The 19,710-nt window shown below is 38.3% G+C and overlaps 1 protein-coding gene across 2 annotated transcripts in view; it reads left to right on the forward strand.

Annotated features, from left to right (window-relative positions):
- Window positions 1-19,710, forward strand: part of EPB41L5 (erythrocyte membrane protein band 4.1 like 5) — a 63,468-nt gene that overhangs the window by 4,092 nt on the left and 39,666 nt on the right. For both annotated transcript variants that reach the window (XM_025166364.2, XM_088146416.1), the window contains exons 2-6: window positions 751-935; window positions 7,741-7,845; window positions 12,979-13,021; window positions 14,219-14,297; window positions 18,582-18,626. In XM_025166364.2, coding sequence (XP_025022132.1) covers window positions 756-935; window positions 7,741-7,845; window positions 12,979-13,021; window positions 14,219-14,297; window positions 18,582-18,626 — 452 coding nt within the window. In that variant the 5' untranslated portion in view covers window positions 751-755. The remainder of the gene's footprint in view (window positions 1-750; window positions 936-7,740; window positions 7,846-12,978; window positions 13,022-14,218; window positions 14,298-18,581; window positions 18,627-19,710) is intronic.

Below are 19,710 nucleotides of genomic sequence, written 5' to 3' on the forward strand. Positions count from 1 at the left end.
ATGCCTCAGCCTATGTGCTTACTGGTCAGTCATTGCCCTACCACATTGCACTGTTGCTGTCAGGGCTTCCCTGATTACTGGTGTATTTCCAAGTGCAATTCAAGATGCTGTCATTACTTTTACAGCCCTATATGTCACAGGAGCAGAGCACGTAATAGCCTTCCTGCCCCAGGTAGATTTTGCCCATCCCATTCAGCTAGGCAATGCCTATAGGGAGGTGTGGTAGAAATGGGCCTAACAACAGGCATTCTCTGTGGGAGCTCCCTCCTTTGAAACAGCTTGCTCCCAAGGCAAGAACGGCTTCCACACTCAAGGCTTTCCAGAGTCTGATGAAAACCTAGCTTTACCTTTGGGTGTTAGCTGTGTAGCTTTGGTGCCTATATTAGTCTAATGTTTTAAAGAAACTTGGTGTTATTTATTATTGCTACTTTATGTTTTTAATATCTGTAAACTGCCTGGAATCCCTCCAGATTGAGAAAGATATTAGCATCTGCAAACTAGTTCCTGAATTCTTGGGATATCTTGATTCTACATGGTTTCTAGAGCACTTCTGATAGTCACAAGGCTCCTAATACTGATAACAGGGATGTAGCATTACTGTATGAATATCTGTTTTGCAAATGTTTTTCTATAGTGCAGGAACAGTTAGAAACTTTGTGAAATATAAATGTTTATCTGTTTTAGTGAGAAACAGTGTAGTCTGTTTACTTCTCTTGAAACATTCACAGCTTCTCTTTCTGGTCTGTTTAGGAACAATGTTAAGCTTCTTTCGCCGGACACTCGGGCGCAAGTCTATGCATAAGCATGCTGAGAAAGAGCGGCTAAGGGAAGCTCAGCGAGCTGCAACTCACATCCCTGCAGCTGGAGATGAGAAATCTATAATTACATGCAGGGTCTCTTTGCTGGATGGAACTGATGTCAGTGTGGATTTACCGGTATGATACACTTTAATTTATTTTATCAAGAATCTTGGCAAATATTTAAGGAAATGCGTTCTCCTTTATCTCTGAGTTGAATGGGATGCATTGTGTTAGTGTCATTTAGTCAAGAGTGCCCCAATTGCTAATAGATGTTAAAAGGTTCTTCTTAGGTGTTGGTCACAGGACCTTGATCAGGTATTTTTAGAAGTAGTACTGGGAACAGAAACTGCTGAGGGAATGGACTCTCCCTTCCCCTGTAGCCCCTTGCATGCTTCCCAAATCTTCTACAGAAGGTTGGGGAACTCTCCAAAGTTGATTTGAGTTGTGTGAGAATATTTTTCTTCCGGTGTGTTGCAGATTAAAGAGCAGCCAAAGAAAGATGCTTTGGCATCGTTTTGGCTTTCTCTCTTTTTTTTCCCCCAGAAGTCTCAGGAGTACTTTGTAAAAGAAAAAGACTTGCATGAGTTAAACCTGACTCCTAGGGTCTTCATGAATGCATCCATGAAGTTCTCTTGGCAATGATGTGTATGATTTGGGGATAGTTTTCTCAACTTCCCTGTCTAGCCTACATCCCTGCATTTCCATTGGTTTTCCCAAACCAGTACTAACTAGGACTGACCTTCCTTAGCTAAATGCCCTGTTCACTGCCTCTGGCTGATTTACAGCTCAGTTTAGAATGATGATGCTCTGAAGAGAATTCTGCCTGTAGTTTTGTCCTTTATTTCTTTTTGAGCAATACTGATAACTGGAAAAGAGAAAATGTCCAAGTCTCATTTGTAAAGAAAACATCAATTCTTTTTTGAAAAATAGTAAGTTACTATGAAATGCTTACCTATTCTTTGGGCTTTTTCTGGCTGGGGCAAAATTTTGAAACCTAGGTAAGATAATCTAGAAATAGATGGATTTTTATTCCACTCTCTAACTGTAAACAGTTACCTGCTTGATGCTTTAGTGTCATTGTAGATCAGACATCAGTACTAAAGCCAAGAAATTAAGTGAAATTGAATGAATAAATTATGTAACTAATTAGGTCAAAAGTCAGTAGATTAAGACGATGTCTTTCTATTTGGGTGAAACACATTCAGAGTTCTATTGCCACCTAGTTATTAAGATATATCTTTTTAGAAATTAAAGAAACAGTGTTTTTGTTTTTTAATATCTTATGGAATATGTTGAACATCATTGACAGAAATTTATTTCATCAATGTATTGCCTCAATCACAATAGTAACCCTAGACAACTTGCAAAATGTGCACATTTAAGGGTTAAAACAACTAACAGAAAAAAATCATAACAAGTAACAGTAATGTTACTAACAATACATTGAGAAAACAGCACAACCAGTTTCAAAACATATAAAACATACAGTGGGGCAAAAAAGTATTTAGTCAGCCATCAATTGTGCAAGTTCTCCCACTTAAAAAGATGAGAGAGGCCTGTAATTTTCATCATAGGTATACCTCAACTGTGAGAGACAAAATGGGGGAAAAAATCCAGAAAATCACATTGTCTGATTTTTAAAGAATTTATTTGCAAATCATGGTGGAAAATAAGTATTTGGTCAATATCAAAAGTTCATCTCAATACTTTGGTATATATCCTTTGTTGGCAATGACAGAGGTCAAACGTTTTCTGTAAGTCTTCACAAGGTTTTCACACACTGTTGCTGGTATTTTGGCCCATTCCTCCATGCAGATCTCCTCTAGAGCAGTGATGTTTTGGGGCTGTTGCTGGGCAACACGGACTTTCAACTCCCTCCAAAGGTTTTCCATGGGGTTGAGATCTGGAGACTGGCTAGGCCACTCCAGGACCTTGAAATGCTTCTTACGAAGCCACTCCTTCGTTGCCCGGGCAGTGTGTTTGGGATCATTGTCATGCTGAAAGACCCAGCCACGTTTCATCTTCAATGCCCTTGCTGATGGAAGGAGGTGTTCACTCAAAATCTCACGATACATGGCCCCATTCATTCTTTCCTTTACACGGATCAGTCGTCCTGGTCCCTTTGCAGACAAACAGCCCCAAAGCATGATGTTTCCACCCTCATGCTTCACAGGAGGTATGGTGTTCTTTGGATGCAACTCAGCATTCTCTCTCCTCCAAACACAAGTTGAGTTTAGACCAAAATGTTCTACTTTGGTTTCATCTGACCATATGACATTCTCCCAATCCTCTTCTGGATCATCCAAATGCTCTCTAGCAAACTTCAGATGGGCCCGGACATGTACTGGCTTAAGCAGGGGGACACATCTGGCACTGCAGGATTTGAGTCCCTGGCAGCGTAGTATGTTACTGATGGTAGCCTTTGTTACTTTGGTCCCAGCTCTCTGCAGGTCATTCACTAGGTCCCCCCATGTGGTTCTGGGATTTTTGCTCACCATTCTTGTGATCATTTTGACCCCACAGGGTGAGATCTTGCATGGAGCCCCAGATCAAGGGAGATTATCAGTGGTCTTGTATGTCTTCCATTTTCTAATTATTGCTCCCACAGTTGATTTCTTCACACCAAGCTGCTTGCCTATTGCAGATTCAGTCTTCCCAGCCTGGTGCAGGTCTACAATTTTGTTTCTGGTGTCCTTTGACAGCTCTTTGGTCTTGGCCATAGTGGAGTTTGGAGTGTGACTGAGGTTGTGGACAGGTGTCTTTTATACTGATAACAAGGTCAAACAGGTGCCATTACTACAGGTAACAAGTGGAGGACAGAGGAGCCTCTTAAAGAAGTGGTTACAGGTCTGTGAGAGCCAGACATCTTGCTTGTTTGTAGGTGACCAAATACTTATTTTCCACCATGATTTGCAAATAAATTCTTTAAAAATCAAACAATGTGATTTTCTGGATTTTTTTTCTCATTTTGTCTCTCATAGTTGAGGTATACCTATGATGAAAATTACAGGCCTCTCTCATCTTTTTAAGTGGGAGAACTTGCACAATTGGTGGCTGACTAAATACTTTTTTGCCCCACTGTATATCCATCAGTGGGATCACAAACCATCGTGCCCAAGACTTGCTGAAAAAGCCAGGTTTTAAGGGCTTTATGAAAACACAGTCGGGTTGGGGCCATTCAGACATCAGTAGGAATGCTGGTCCAGAGGGCAGGAGCCGCCCCAGAGAAGATCCATCTCTAAGGTGCCACAGATGGCACTGCTTTATTGATGGGACCTGGAGCAAGCTGACCCTCCTAGGTCTTACAGAATGGGCAGTAACAACTGGAGAGAGGTGGTCCCATAGGTATCCAGGTCCTAAGCCATGAAGGATTTACTTTAAATTCTAGCCAGTGCAATTTACAAAGTAGTGGTGGTACATGGACAAAATGAGGTATACCCATAACTACTCATGCTGCCGTATTCTGGATCAGCTGTAGCTTCTTTGGGGGCAGCCACATACAGAAAGCATTGCAATAGTCCATATGCAGGGTGACCAAGGCATGAGTAACTATGTGAAGGGCCTCCTAATGCAGGGACAATCATAACTGGCACACCACATGAATCTGTACAAAGGCCTATATATTTTCATTTATGGAAGAGGTACTGCTTGGTAGGAAAAAAAAGAGATTGCTGAAAAAAATGGATTTTGCTAAGAAATGGCTATATTCAGTCTGGTGATGAATGGAGACTTTATGAATTACTCCTTATTTCTTTATTTTTCTTTTTAAAAACAAGCAGCCTTTCCTCAGTATGAATTGCTTCAAAATTTCTATTAGTAGAAATGTATCTAAAGCTTCAGTATTGTGTGTGTGTTTTAAACTCTTTAACCTTTTATGAATGTTGGGTATGGGAAAAAAGCAAGCAGGAATTTAGGTTGACAAGTTCTGGTATCTGCTTAAGGGCATTTATGATTTCCCATAACATAGAGATTTGTTCTGATTTTCTCCACATCTAAACTGGGCTTTTTCCAAAGAATGTTGACATCTGTCTTGGTGTCACGACATCTGGACACATAAGAAATTTCAAAAGTTAATAGTTATTGCCACTCCTTTTCAATGGGCTGAACTTTTTTGGATGAACCTCTTTCAGCAGTTTCTCCTAAGTGACTGTCTGAAATGTCAGGAAACTGAATTACCATCACCAGACCCTCAAACGTTGTCCACCTGTTCTAGATTGAATAATAGACCACATATTTATGAGTAGCTGAGATGGCATTAAGAGTTACTTCGTGACACACAGGTTTTTCTGAATCAGATTGCCATGCATGTAAAAGAGACCTTATGTTTGTTTAGAAACTCATGGAAGACAAGCAACCTTCAAGAGTTGCTCAAAAAGGAGCATACAAGCAGTGATTGAGAAAGAAGTAAAAAGCTTAATTTCTCTTTGAGACCTAATTTTGAGGCTCTATTTGTATATTCATGTGTAATATATATGTAGATCCTTCCCCTGTAGCTGCACCATAAACCCTCAGTGATTTTTTTTTTCCATTGTGAGGATGATAGTAATTGTATTTTATACTCAGTTGCTGGACTTTATAAAAATAAACACTTTTTATTTTTATAATTGGTATTTAAGTTTTAAAATATTCATAATGTGTAATATTCATAAACTGAAACAATGGAAACATTTCAAGAAGTTACTTCTAGTTTTTTGCAACTTTTGAACTTTTTGCAATATCTTTGTTTCCAGTGTGGATTTAATAAGTAAAAAGTCATTGTGTGGCACAAAAAGGCTTGTTCCAGATTTTCTAATTAATAAGAAAAAATGCTGAATTCTGCATCAGAAACTTTTAATACCAAATGGTTTAAGGATGCAGGATCCTTGGAACAGAAATGATCAGTAACCAATGACTTAGGAATGACTATATAATTACTCTTTCATTTAACTTATTATATGTTGCAAAACTTGTATTAAATTGCAAAATTGTACATTTGAGACAGGGTTGTTGATCTTTCTGCAATGAGCTATTTGATTATTAGATGTGCAATAAATACAAGATAGTACAGTTATTATTGGAACTTAAAATCATAAATAGCTTGGATAATCACTTTCAGACTTTTCCTTTCCTTATTATGTTACCTTAGTGTATATGCATTCTGAATTAGAGTGAAGGCTCTTGGATAGTTCATTTGGCACTGAAGCTCTTGTTATGGTTAGGAATGAAATGCACAGTTCCATGACGTGGAAGAGCCTCAAAAAAAACCCCACTTCCTGGGTTACAAATATATGTTATCCTAAAGAATTTTGAAATGTTTCTGGGAAATGTTTGTTAACAAAGAAATTTGAATTTCTTAATAGCTTTGACTTCAGTAATCAATTCTAATCCCTATTGGGAATTATGTAGACAACTGGAGGTAAAACAATAGGATCTACTGTCATAATACAGTAAGAAGTTTATGGTTCATTTAGCTTCAACTGTCTACTAGCAAAAATTTGACTATTATGATTTGAGGCCAGGAGAACAGGTAATACTATTTACAAAATCATGGAGTAGTGTAGTTGGAAGGGACACAGGGCTTATTTTGTCAGCCTCTAATATGTGCAGGAAAAGCAATTATGTCCAGCCTCCTCTTAAAACTCTGTAGAGATAGAGAGCCCACAATCTCCATAGATACCCTTCTACTGTGGTAAAGAACTTATCATCAGAAACTATGTCTATATATTTAAATGAAATCTAGATAACTACAACCTGTACCTGTTGTTTTGGTCCTAGTTTATGTGGAATGGAAAATAGTTCCTAATCATCTTTCTTATGGGACACTTTTAGGTACCTGAACACTGATATCATGTGTCTCCTCAGTCTCCTTTTCTGAAGACTGAATTTCCCCACATCCTTCAACCTATTCTCATAGGACAGGTTCTCAGTTCCTTAGATCATTTTTGTCATTCTGCATTAAACTTCTTCTAATCTGTTATTGGGGAGGTGAAAAATTTTGTCTCCTTTTTTGGTGTAGGAAAACACACCAAAAAAGCACATCTTCCTGTCCTGCTTTCACCTCTTATATCTGAATATTTAACTTCCTTCACAGCTGAAAAAATCTTTGGGAAATTCATTAGGATTGAGAGATACTTTCACAATTAATCTCACTTCCCCAAACTCTTTTAGTTTGAGAAACATTGTATCCCTTTAAAGTTTTTAGCACCCTCTGTGGGGATATTTGTGGAACTAGGATTGAGAAAAGTATCTTTCACATATAATTTCACCAGTGTTAATCTTTTTCTTTGTGATGCTATATATATTCTTAGGACCACAGTCAGGCCAGTTTTCCTGCACAGTGCACAGGAGTGGATAAAGTAGTGGACAAAGACTGGGGATATCTAGGTTCAAGCCATCCTTAGCCATATGCAGACTCACTGGCTGTAAAGAAATGTAGACCTGGCCTTGGGAACCGGGAAGGAATGAGTGAACCGTTAAGGGGGACCTTTCAGGAAGATTACTCAGTCCTGAGAAAGAATAAAACCAAATGGGGCAAAGAGAGACTCTGAAGGGCTTTCAAGGTTCTGTTACTCTGCCTTATAGTTATAAAGAGCATTCTTGGAATTCCTGCCATGACTCTTTCTTGCCTACACTGGGTCATGCTTTCTCAGCCCAAAGCACCTCACAGGATTATTGTTGCAGGGGGAAAACGGGAAGAAGGCATATTATGCATGCCATCTTGTACTCCTGCAGGAAAGATGGAATAAATATCTCAACAAATAATTATCAGTTCCTTTTTAAGAGACAGTATGTTCAGTGCTATTCTTTCTTTGGTCTCTGGAATAGTTTTACAGCCAGAATTTGTTCTGTACCTGTAATGATAGGAGACCTGGACTTCCTTTTTTGTGCTTCTGGCCTCAGAAGTAGAGTTAATCTGTAACTAAGCTATATCTTCCTAACTCAGTTCCTCTTGCAATTTCAGAAAAAAGCCAAAGGACAACACCTGTTTGAGCAGATAATGTACCATCTGGACCTTATTGAAAGTGATTACTTTGGTCTACGATTCATGGATTCAGCGCAAGTGGCCGTGAGTAGCATAAGTTTTTGTTGTTGTTATGATCATATAAAAGAATAAATTATATTAAGTGGAACCTGAGATTTATGTATTAAATTGTGTGTTATAAACATGTTTTTCATGATAAAACAATGTATCAATTGCTTCAGATGCTGCTCTTAGCCATACTAGCTGGGATGATCCAACATATCTAGAGGCTCCAATTTGGGAAATGTTCATTTAGCATCTTTTAGAAAAGTTTGGTAATACCTTTTCTGCCTAACACATTTTATTAAACGGCATAAGCTTTTAGATACCTTCTGATTTTTTTGCCACCATAGGCTAACATGGTTCTCCTACAAGATTAACATCTTTCAGTTGCTGTTCTTTCACGTGCTTCCACCAGTTCACTTTAAACAATTTGCTGCTTATGTCATGTTTTCTTGTGTGACTTGTCCATATATCCTCAGGTTACTATATTAACCTAAGGTAACTAATAAATTGTATTTATTCATGTTCAGTCATATTAATAGATTTGCAGTCCGAGTGCATATCTTTATTATATGCTGGTAATTTTTGCCAATCCATTTAAAAAAATGTTTAAAAGCTTGTTTTAATTTGAAGTTCTTTTTATGCAAATCATGATGTGATATAGTTTCCAAGAAAAAAAAATTGCTTACTTCATTCTATGAGCTATGGAGATATGTTGAAAGTCCTCTTCAGTTATGAAGGTACTGTTTGTATTCTTTACTGTTTATCTTGCTCCCCACTCCCAGCTGTGGGAAGCAGTGGTGGAATACAGTGGTCTCTTCATCTTGGCCATGCTGTGCAGGGCAACCAAAAGGGCAGAGATGGGGAGGAGATAGGCAGGTGGGGGGAGTTGAAACAGAGGCAGTTTGCACGGGGCAGGAGAACGTGACTGCAGGACGCTACAACAGATGTAAATGTGGGCTAGTTGCCAATTGCTTAAATTTTGATCGTGTGGCTGCAGGGACTGCCACAACTTTGAGGACCCATCATAAGTCAGTTTTTTCAGCACCATCATAATTTTGAATGGCCACTGAACAAATGGACATAACCTGAGGAGTACCTGTATAATTTGGGATTGGCTACTCATATAAATGCAAGAATTATAGAACAATTTTTGGGGGGTGAGAAAACCAGCAAATAACACTGTTTTTATATTTGCATTGTTGTACTGGAAGAAAATTACTTTGACAATTGTATATATGAATTTGAATTCTTGGTCAATATTCAGGGATTAGCAGAGTGGCTATCAGTTAATAGAACAGTGGGCTATTTGGACCAAAATTGCTAAATACCTTCAACTATTGTATTTTAAGTTGCTAATCCCCGAATATTGACCAAGAATTCAAATTCATATATACAATAATTGTCAAAGTAATTTTCTTCCAGTACAACAACGCAAATATAAAAACAGTGTTATTTGCTGGTTTTCTCACCCCCCCCCCAAATTTGTATGTCCATTTGTATTGACATTTTTTTACTTAATTCTGCTGAATGAAATTTGCCAGAATGTAGTAGTTTTATTTTAAACAAATTAGAATAGGGAAAGTAGCATATTTTGTGCAGTATCACGAGCTGGCAGTTACCTTGGTGAGAGAAATGTGCTCGTCCCCTGGAACTGTGACGTGAGATCCAGGCTCATGTCTCTCACCCTTTGCACTGTTTGTCTCATTACCTCCCCCTCTTCCGTGTGCCACTGAAGCTAAATTCTTGGTGGTGGTGTTAGGAGCTGAGTTGAACTAAGTGCTACTGGTGCCTGCCTCTGATCTGTTAACAGCCCCCTTTTGGAATGTGGAGGAGGTGGAAGAAAACAGATTGGAGCTGAAGCAAACATACTCTCTCCCCTGAAGTGTGGGAACATCCTCCTCCTCTCATTCATTCTGGCTTACTCTTTCATAGCACCTGCAGTACGCAAGTTTGCTGGATTGTTCTCAGCAAAGCAAGCTTAAATTGGATGATATCGGCTGCTGATGGATCACTATCCCCCCAAATGCCCATGATGTAATTTCCTATTGCTAATTTATTGCTTGGGTGTCTAGGAAAATTACATAATCCACTTGCTTCTGCACCAAGAACCAGCTGCCTTCATGGATAATAAAGCTAACCTCTTTTAACAACTTAAAGTGCTGTCCAGTTCTAAATCATTATTCATTTCTGCTATAATTCTGTGTGTAAATTTCTCAGTTAATACAGCTGATGACTGATTTTTTTTTTTTACTAAGGTCATTGGAGAAACTCCAGATTTTTTGGGGCAGGAGTGAATGTTTGATTAGAGATGACTTTAAGGATACCATGGGACTGTAGAAGTATAAAATATACTAATTTTTAAATATTCAGTGAAAGAAACATTCGCTGTGTTTTGTGCTCACTAGATTGATTTGTTTTAATAATGCCTACAGTTTAGCACCAGATACACATCTGCAACATTACTGGCATTGGTTCAGGAATCCATAATTATTCGGATGCAGAACTGTCAATTGGTTAACAGATTGCAAAAGGAAATGCTAGAGGGAGGGAGGGAGGGAGGGAGAATGCCTTTGAATATGCATTGTTTGACGCAGAGTCTATGCATTAATTTGGGGTGATCTCAGATTTGAAAAACAGAAAATGTGGCTTGAGTTGAAATTCAGTATATTCAATCTATTGAGTGTAACATATCTTGATATTGTATCTACTATGACTTGAGCCCTAAGTTGTTTTCTTATGCATGTGCAAAGAGAATTCTAGCAATTTTTCCTCTGACATCACATAGATTTTCAGAAATATCCTAACCACTGGGGAAGTATATGCTTAGGGACGTAATGGGAAGGGAAACATATTGTAAATATGATCCTTTGTTCAGTTCATAAAAGGACACATGAATCAAAAATTAATTGAAATCAGATTGCTAGGATTTAAACCTAGACAGACTATAAATCAAAGCTAACTGATTACCTGTGATTGTTGCTCGTTGCTGAGGCAACCAGCATGCAATGAGAACAAATCTGACTAGCTGATTTGGTGGAGACCACTTAGATTGCTATAGTTCTCAGATGAGTTCCTTTAATTCCCTACATGTTTCAGTCAGTAAAATTCCTTTGCATGTGGTGTACAGTATATGGAATTTGCTCCATTTCTTGCATTAGTGATACACTTAAACAGTTACACAAATTAAAACCATGGTTTTGAAAACTAGAATTGCACTTGTCTTAGTGTTCTCTGACTTCATTTGTTGTTAGAAAAATAATTTACAGTAATGCTCATTAAATTGAATTACATACCCTTTCACTCTGCACTATTCTCTGCACTGTTTTTTCCTTTTCTTTAGCATTACTTGATGGCAACCCACAGTCAGGCCTGCAAGAATAACAAAACCGTATGCTATTTAGACCACCAGGCTGAAAGGGTAAGGAGGCAGCATGTCTGACTGCTTCCCACTCACAAAAGTTTAAATTAATATGGCAAGAAGAAAATGAAACTCTTCTGAATGCCTAGTTTTCTTATCTTGTATTCCACCTTTCCCCCATGAGCTTAAGGTAGTACAGGTTAACAGCAGTTAAGAGTGGTAATTAGGACCAGAATTTTCCATTGCTAAGCAATGCAGTTATAAAATGTGATGTCATGTGACCACATTGCTTAGTGACAGCAGTCTCCATTGCCGTCATTAAGTTAGGATTGTGAGTTGTTAAGCAAGGACCTCCTTGCGTCTTCCTGCCACCTTCCAACAAGCAAAATCAGTGGGGAAGCTGGTAGGTAGTCGTGAGTCCCAGGAGGCTTGCAAGCAGGGCGGCAGGCAGGTAAGTGGCTACTGTGGCCCAGCATGAGTGCAAGTGGGCCAGGAGTGGCTGCAGCCGGGGGCAGGAGGGTGCACAAGCCATCCTACGCTCCACCACTTCCATGGCCCCAACTGACCTTTGCCACCTCCTTCATCCTGCTGCTGACAAGGTGCGCCCAGCCTGGCCCTTTGCAAGGCAGCTGCTGGCCATGTGTGACCTTCTTGCGAGGCTACAGAAAGCCTCATGTGACTTCAAGAAAGCCACACATGGTCTCAGGAAGAAGGCCTTGCATGGTCAGCAGCTGCCTCATGAAGGTCCAGGGCAAGTGTGCCTTGTCAGCGAGAGGAAGAAGATGGTGAAGGTCAGCTGGGGGTTAACGGGCAGCGGAGTGCAGGGGCAGTGGAGCGCAGGGCAGCCAAAAGAGCTGAGATGTGGGGAAGGTGGATGGGTGGGGGAAAGCTGAAGTGCACGCTGTGGTTGCAAATGTGGGTGGGCTGCTAAGCGCCTGAATTTTGATCACGTGACTGTGGGGATGCTGCAATGGCCGTAACTTCAAGGACCAGGCATAAGTACCATTCATTCAGTGCCACCGTAATTTCAACCAGTCACAAAATGAATGGTCATTAAGCTAGGACTACCTGTATACGTTCTTTTCTGTTTTTATATTCACAGCAACCCTGTGAGGATGCTAGGATGAGAAACCTAGTGAGCTTTGGAAGAAATACTTCCATCTTCATTTGAGCTGGTGCAGTCTAGGAACCAGTGGTGTGCAGAATCTTTCAGATTCAGCCTGTCAAATTTGAAATGCCTTACTTCAGATTTGAAAGTTTCATAAGCAGAACTGGCTGCTTCAATCACTTTTGGCTTGAAACACTTCCAGAATGGTTGACATTTCCCACTTTCATCAGTTATTCTGAACTTGAAATGGAATGTTTCAAATTCAAAATGCTCTTCGCATCCCTACTAGAAACAACTCATTTGGGTGATTTACATTAGAGGAACCTAAATTCAGCATATGCATGGTACTTAGTCTTAGATTAGTCTGTCACTTAAAGTCAGACTAATCTGACACTGGCAGTTGGATAGTGTCAAATTTCACTATTATGAAAGCTAAAACCTTTCCCGACTCAGATATCAGCCAGCAGGCTATTAACCAGATCAGTCTGCCTGTAGCTTATGCACTTCAGATATGTAGACAGCATTTGTTAGTCTCAGCTGTGCCTAAAAGTAGATCTCAAGAGTTTATAATAAAAATTATTTTGTTTGTGCCTTCCTACGATAATTTTCTTTATGGCCTAGTATTTTCCCTTTTTTCTGCCTTTTATAATTTTTCCTTATGTTAATTTTTTTTTAGTTTTTCATCTGATTCTTCTTCTTTTTTCAGCATTGGTTGGACAACACAAAGAGTATTAAAAAACAAGTTAAAAGTAAGTGGTTGGACTTTTTATATATTTTTCAGTGAAGTATTGGGTACATATTTGGGGAGACTGTTTCTCTAAAAGATATTTTGACAAAATGAAATAAAGAAAATGTTGCAGTAACAGAAAACTGGCATTTTAGTTCCCTTTGATTCAAGTTATTTCCTTAAATATGTTGCATTGAAAATTGGCTTGTTGCCAAACTAGATGGTTATAAAAAAAAAATCTTGCTGCTGCTTTCATCTTGCCATGTTCTTTCTCTTCTTTCCAACTTTACTGAAAAACAGATTGATGGTGGTATTTTTTAAGAATCTTTGTTCCTTTGGCCTATTGTTCCTATTTCTGGCTTTTTCAAATTACTGTTATGGTAATAAAATTCATAATGGGGCAGAAAGCTTGAAATTCTAGTACAACAGGTACCTTGAATCAGCGGTTGCTGAGAAGATGCGTAAATAGCATCAGGGACTTTCTGGTCTAGAGTTTCTCTTATTGAAAGTTGAGAAACAGAACCTACCATAACAGAAGTTAAGTAGCAATATGGGTGAAGGCAAAATGCATGCAATCTGCTTCAAAATGGTTGCATTTTCTTTGCTACCAAAAAGGCATAGGATCCAGGCTTTCAGTAACACACATGAAATAGGTGTTACTGGGATAGTAAAGGTTTTGGAAACTGGTTAGAAATTCAGAGAGGTTCCAGGATTAAAAGACCTAAAGAGGTGGAACAAATTAGGAGAAGGCTTTCTTCCCAGGAAAGTACAGTATGTTTCTTTAATTTGCACTTTGCAAATACCATACAAACTTATCTAGATATCTTTGCAATAGTTTGCACTCCAAAAATGTAATGTCTCTTGTTTCAGCTCTAAATCTGTAGAATGTGTGCTGACACAAGCTCCCCCAGCCAAGATCTATGGATTTCTCACTTCATAGAATACAGTTTGGTAATACGGGGATTAACCTAGATTTGTCTGTTCTTGGCAAGGCAAATCAACTTAATGTAATGTAACTTAGGTGGCTTCTAATACCTAATATAAAACTATTTTTGCCTTTTTTAACATTCCCTCTTTTTTTGCTGGCATATTTTATATCTAAAGGGTTTTTTTTAAAATTAATGTCATTTTGAGAACAATTTCTAAATGATATGTGCCTGTATGAACATCTATGCAAAATATTGTCTTTGCTATCAGTAACACATATTCCTTTCTGTAGTTGGTCCACCGTACTGTCTTCATCTTCGTGTAAAATTTTATTCTTCTGAGCCAAACAACCTACGTGAAGAGCTCACAAGGTACATTGTATGCAAACAGGAAATCTACAAATCCTGCAGAAAGGTTTTCACAACCTGTATTTGTAGCCCAGTGTACAACATACTAATCTGAATATGAATGTTGCAGGGTTGCTCGGCTTTGAATAGTTAAATAAAAATCGAGTACCAATAGAAACAAATATGTGTAGCTCAGGATTGAACTGTGGAGTCCTTGGGGTTCTCTGAACTTGGTTGTTTTCTTGCAGACGTTTCATTACCGTGCACTGAAGATATTTCCTAGCTGGGTAATGAAACGTTTGCAAGAAAATAACCAAGCTCAGAGAACCCCAAGGACTCCACAAAAATTGAGTATTCACATTATGCCCCCAAGGCCAGGGTCTAGGAATATATAGTGAAAGGATAGGAGTAAATGAATACATTAAATATCAGTGAAACGGAGTATTCCATTTTACATCCAGTCCTCATAACATTTCCATTATATTGACAATATTTATGACATGAAGTTCTACCAAATATTTTGTAAAAGATTTTGGACTTGTCTAAGAAATCTGCTTTCGGATTGCTTTGAATGATGAAAAGGTAGGAAAAAATAATCATTAAAAATAATCACTTCTCCCCTTTTCTCCCATTTCAATGTTACGCCCCAGGAAAACAGAGGAAACTGAAATTGCAAAATGAGTATTAGAATTTCATTCTTCTGTGATGAAACAGGCTGCCCCTTGTTTCTTTATATTCACTGAAAATCTTTTGTGGGTTATCTGATCATTCTAAATATGTGTAGCATTAGTCTTATTTTATTTTACTGATTTACTTATTTATTTTAAAATATTTATAACCTGTCCAATATCCAGAGGATTTTGGAGAAAACTAGTTAGATATCATCAGGTTGGTTCTGACCTCTGGCAACATTATGGATAACTGTTTGCCATCTTGACCTGACCCTGGCAACAATTCTTAGCTTTTCCAAGGACATGGCAATGACCTCCTTTATCCCATCCATCAACCTTGATATTTTTCCCCCTTTTATTTCTCTCAGTCTTGCCAAACTAGTGGCTTTTTTTTTTTTTGGTGCATCATCTGCTTGCATCATGTGCCCCAAGATGTGAGTTTCTGCTTGCTGATCAACTTACCAAGCAGTTTGTCAGTCTTTTTCATCCAGAACTATTTGTCTCTTCTTGCAATTGCTAGTAACCATCTCCAGATCCATAAATTGAAGGCATCTGTTTTCCCTCTCTCACTCTTTCTTGGTGTCCAGCTTTCATAGCCATACTTTAACATTGGTGAACTCTTGCATTAACTATTCTAACCTTTGTTGTCATAGAAATATGACAAAAATCGTTCATGGTCAGATAAGATCATTGCCTTCCTACCTAAGATTACATCTCCAGCATACTGTCAATTTTTATATCTTGAAATTAAGGATATGAAACTATCTACCACTATCACTTTGCCGTAAACTGTGAGTTCACTAAGCATAGTGGTTGACATTAACCTGGACTTTTCAGTTTCCATTTTTATTTTCATAAGCTCTCCAAAGTCGCCTTTATTTCCAGCTAACAAAGTGATATTGTCTGCATATCACAAATTGTTAGTGTTTCAACCTTCAGTTTTGATTCCAGCTGCCATCTCTTCCAATTTTGCCAATCATATAATATATTCCCTGTGTAATTTCAACAGATAGAGGGACAATATGTATCCTTGTCTCATTCCCTCCCCTATTCTGGACCATTCTGTATCTTCAGACTCAGTTGTAGCTTCTTGTTCTTCTGAGGAATAATTGTTCTGGTTCAACCATTAGCCTAATATATTCTACCATGATCTACACAATCAAAGGCCTTCCTATAGTCGATAAAGCAGAGGTAAAACTCCTTTAAAAAAACTCCCTTGCTGTCTCTATTATTCATCTTATGTTTGCTACCTGATCTCATAATCCTTTGCCTTTATGAAGTCTTCCTGTTCATTTGGTGTTTATTGTTTTGTAAGGCATTGAGTAAAATTTTGCTCGCAGGAAGAATTAATGAAATTTTCATATTCTCTTGCATCTTCCTAAAATAAATATTCATATTTTCCAATCTCTATGCCACACAGTCTTGTTCCATGATTTGGGGCAACTCCCAGGCTAACCCAAACTCCACCCCAGGGCAGGGAAGTTGAAAACTACCCAGACCCTGAGGGAGGCCACCATTTGCCTAAAAATGAAGTAAAGCAGTTCAGGGAAGGAGCCTTCTGAACCACAGGGAGGGCAAAATCCCTAGTTTGTTCCTGACACTCAACTTCACAAGTAGGAGCTCACATCCAGCCACCTGTGGAACAGGTTCTAGTCACCACAAGTTTCCCTGTAGTACTACTGTAACTCCTTGTCTCTGGCTTTGGTGTCACCTGAAAACCTACTCAGGCAAAATTCAGATGCAGAAATCTTTGCATCCTCACTCAACCATGTCTCAGTGATACATGCCAGGTCCAGTCTCTTCCTCACTAGAAGAGATCTCCTCAAAAATATATATTTTCCTTTTATTATTATTTTCTTCTATTTATTAACATTCTGGGTATATACATCTTTCCTCTTCTATTGTTGCTTAACACTGGAAATTTGTGGTCAGTCATTATAGATCTTCCTTAGTAGTGAAGGCTTTCATCCTCTGTTTTTCTTTAGCTATCATGATACCTTATTCTGAATGACACTTGCATCTTTTCCATTTAGAAATGTTGGGATTTTTTTCTTCTGTGTCAGTTTTTACATGTTTCACTTTTCACTCTGAAAACATTTATCTCTCTTTAATCTTCTGATTTTAACCCTTGCATTTGAGACCAGTAATTCATAATCTGTTCCACAGTCTGCAGCTGGAAATGTTCTGGCTGAGGGGATTGCATATCTCATCTTCTATTTCCTTTTATGTAACTGATTTGATTCCAGAGTTATGCCTAGATGTCCAGTTGTAGAATCTGTATTTACAGTGCTTGATGGCAATTTCTTTTGTGTGTTGGCAAGGAACAAAAAAAAATATCATAACAAAACTCTATTAATTTGTCTCCTGTTTTACTACATCAACCAAAGCAAATTTTTCTGTAATTCCAGATTCATTTATTTCCCCATATTTGTATTCCAGTCATGCATGAATAGAACTCCTTTCTTTCTAGGTGTTGCTTTTGGCATCTTTTGCAGATTGCCAGTTCTTCAGTGATGTGCCATGTTGCATCTCTAGCTGGGGCATATATACTCATATAAGAGTGATGTTCACTTGATATCCATTAATTCTAATAGATATGATTCTGTTGTTTATTGGGTTAAAGCTGAATAGTGATGTCCTTTTTGGAATATCATTGCCACTTCATGCCATCGTATGGCTTCATGCCCAGAATATATAAATTAATCCATTTCAGTCACTCTAAGTTCATTTATTCCTAAAATATTTAATTTAATATGCTTCATTTCCATTTTAACAATTTCAAATTTTCTGTGTTTATTATTTTCACATTCCATATTTCAATTGTATATTGGCACCATCAGTAAATAGATTTCTTTGCAGCATTATTCTGTAAAAGTTCATTTTTCTTCCCCACTACCCAGAGTAGTGCCTTGCAGCTTGGAGGTGTTGTCATCTAGCACCCACATTTTTCTAAATGTTTCAGCCAGGTCTATACAGTTTTCTTGGTAACACTAGAGAAGTGGTTTAGTGTAGGCTTCTTCTTTGAGGTTTGATTTTGTAGTTCTAGGTGGGTTGACTTCCCTTATGCCCTCAGAGTCACCTTTTAGCTTCACCATTCCCCTTTTGGACTTTACCAGCCTGCATCCAACATCATCATTTTCAGGATCATTGAAGCTACTGAGACCTGTCACCCATCAAGATGGCAATCCCCTGGATGGTGTGGTGGTCTATAATCCATAAAAGCAAACCAAAATAATAAAATGAAGTAAAATCATAATAAATTCAATTTTAAAAACTTAAACACACCAAAATAACCAGAGTGGCATGGTAGAGAAGTACTTAAAGTATGATCAGGCTGTAGTCTCTTAAGAGTAAAACCCAGATCTTCACCTGATGCTGGAAGGCATCAGCCTTGCCTCCAGGGAATTGAATTCCAAAACACCACACAAAAACAGCCTTCTTCCATATATATCCTCACATACAATCTTCTCCCAGCTATTGGACACGGAAGAGGATTCCCCTTGCAGATCTTAACGTTTAGGAAGTATGTATTGAGTTAGCATTAGGGTCCTAAACTGTTCAAATCCTTAAATATTTATATTCAAACAATTCTTGCTTTCCCAGTAATGTTGTTCTTGCTTTTTCCCTTTTAAAACAGATATTTATTTGTTCTTCAGCTAAAGCAGGACATTCTGAGTGGCAAGTAAGTACCATTGATAATTATACTGAAACTTAGCTCACATAACATGCTAAATCTTGAGTTGGGTTTAATGTGATGTACATACTTGAACCATGTGTTAATTGTTCTTTAAGGAGAAGAATTATTAAACTTACTAAAATATATATATATATCACTATTCACCTAAACCACTGGCCAGTATATTACCTGAACCCAGATATGAGTTACAAGTTAAAATATGGTTAACTCTACTTTCTGTCCTCCACAGAGAGAGGCAGAAGGAAGGAGCCAGATGAATCTTTATAAGTCTGAGAACCTAGTTGTATAAACAACCTCCAGCTGCAGCCTCCTCTTTTATTTGGGGGGGGGGACCCTCACCTCCTCTTTGCAACACTGTAAGGCTGTGAGAAAAAGACTGAGAAATGCCCTGCCCTATTGCACACATAGATTGATTCTAAATGGAAAATAGTTTACTTGCTGCAATTCTCGTGTCATTACTGCTTTCGTCTTAATAAACCTTGCTAAACAGAAGTCTGTGAGATGTATGTTGGGAAAAAGCACTTTCAGTTGAGCCAGCTACCCAAGGTTTGCCAGACACTCAGTGTCTCTCTCACACCCATATCATCAGCCCCTAGGGCAGGTATATGGAGGATGAAATAACAATAGTGGAAGGACTGGAGGTTGCTCAGTCTTTTCCAGTAATGTCCACAATGACTCCAATGCACTGTGGGATTTTACTTTTTTTTTTTTTTTAATATAAAAGTCAAGTAAAAAGTGTCAGCTATCCAGCCACCATAAAAAGATACAGGTCAAACTATAACGGCTGGCTATAGTATGCTGTATCATGCAATATACTAAAGAAGTTAGAAGATTTGACTCAGAATATTATGGAAATGGGGTCTCTAAGTCAGTGTTTCTCAACCTCAGCAACTTTAAGATGTGTGGGTTTCAACCACATAATTCCCCAGCCAGCACTGGTCTTAGTCGCAGGCATCTGTTTACATGAAATATATGTAATATTAACTCATAATTCCAAAGTGGTACAACAAGTGAAGTCCCATATTTTCTTCCTTTCAGTTTCTTAAATGTCTTACTAGTTAAAATACTG

This window comes from Python bivittatus, unplaced genomic scaffold (assembly GCF_059951505.1).
Source record: "Python bivittatus isolate LINGU-HERP-01145 unplaced genomic scaffold, Pbiv_v1 ctg000480_np1212, whole genome shotgun sequence".
NCBI lineage: Eukaryota > Metazoa > Chordata > Lepidosauria > Squamata > Pythonidae > Python > Python bivittatus.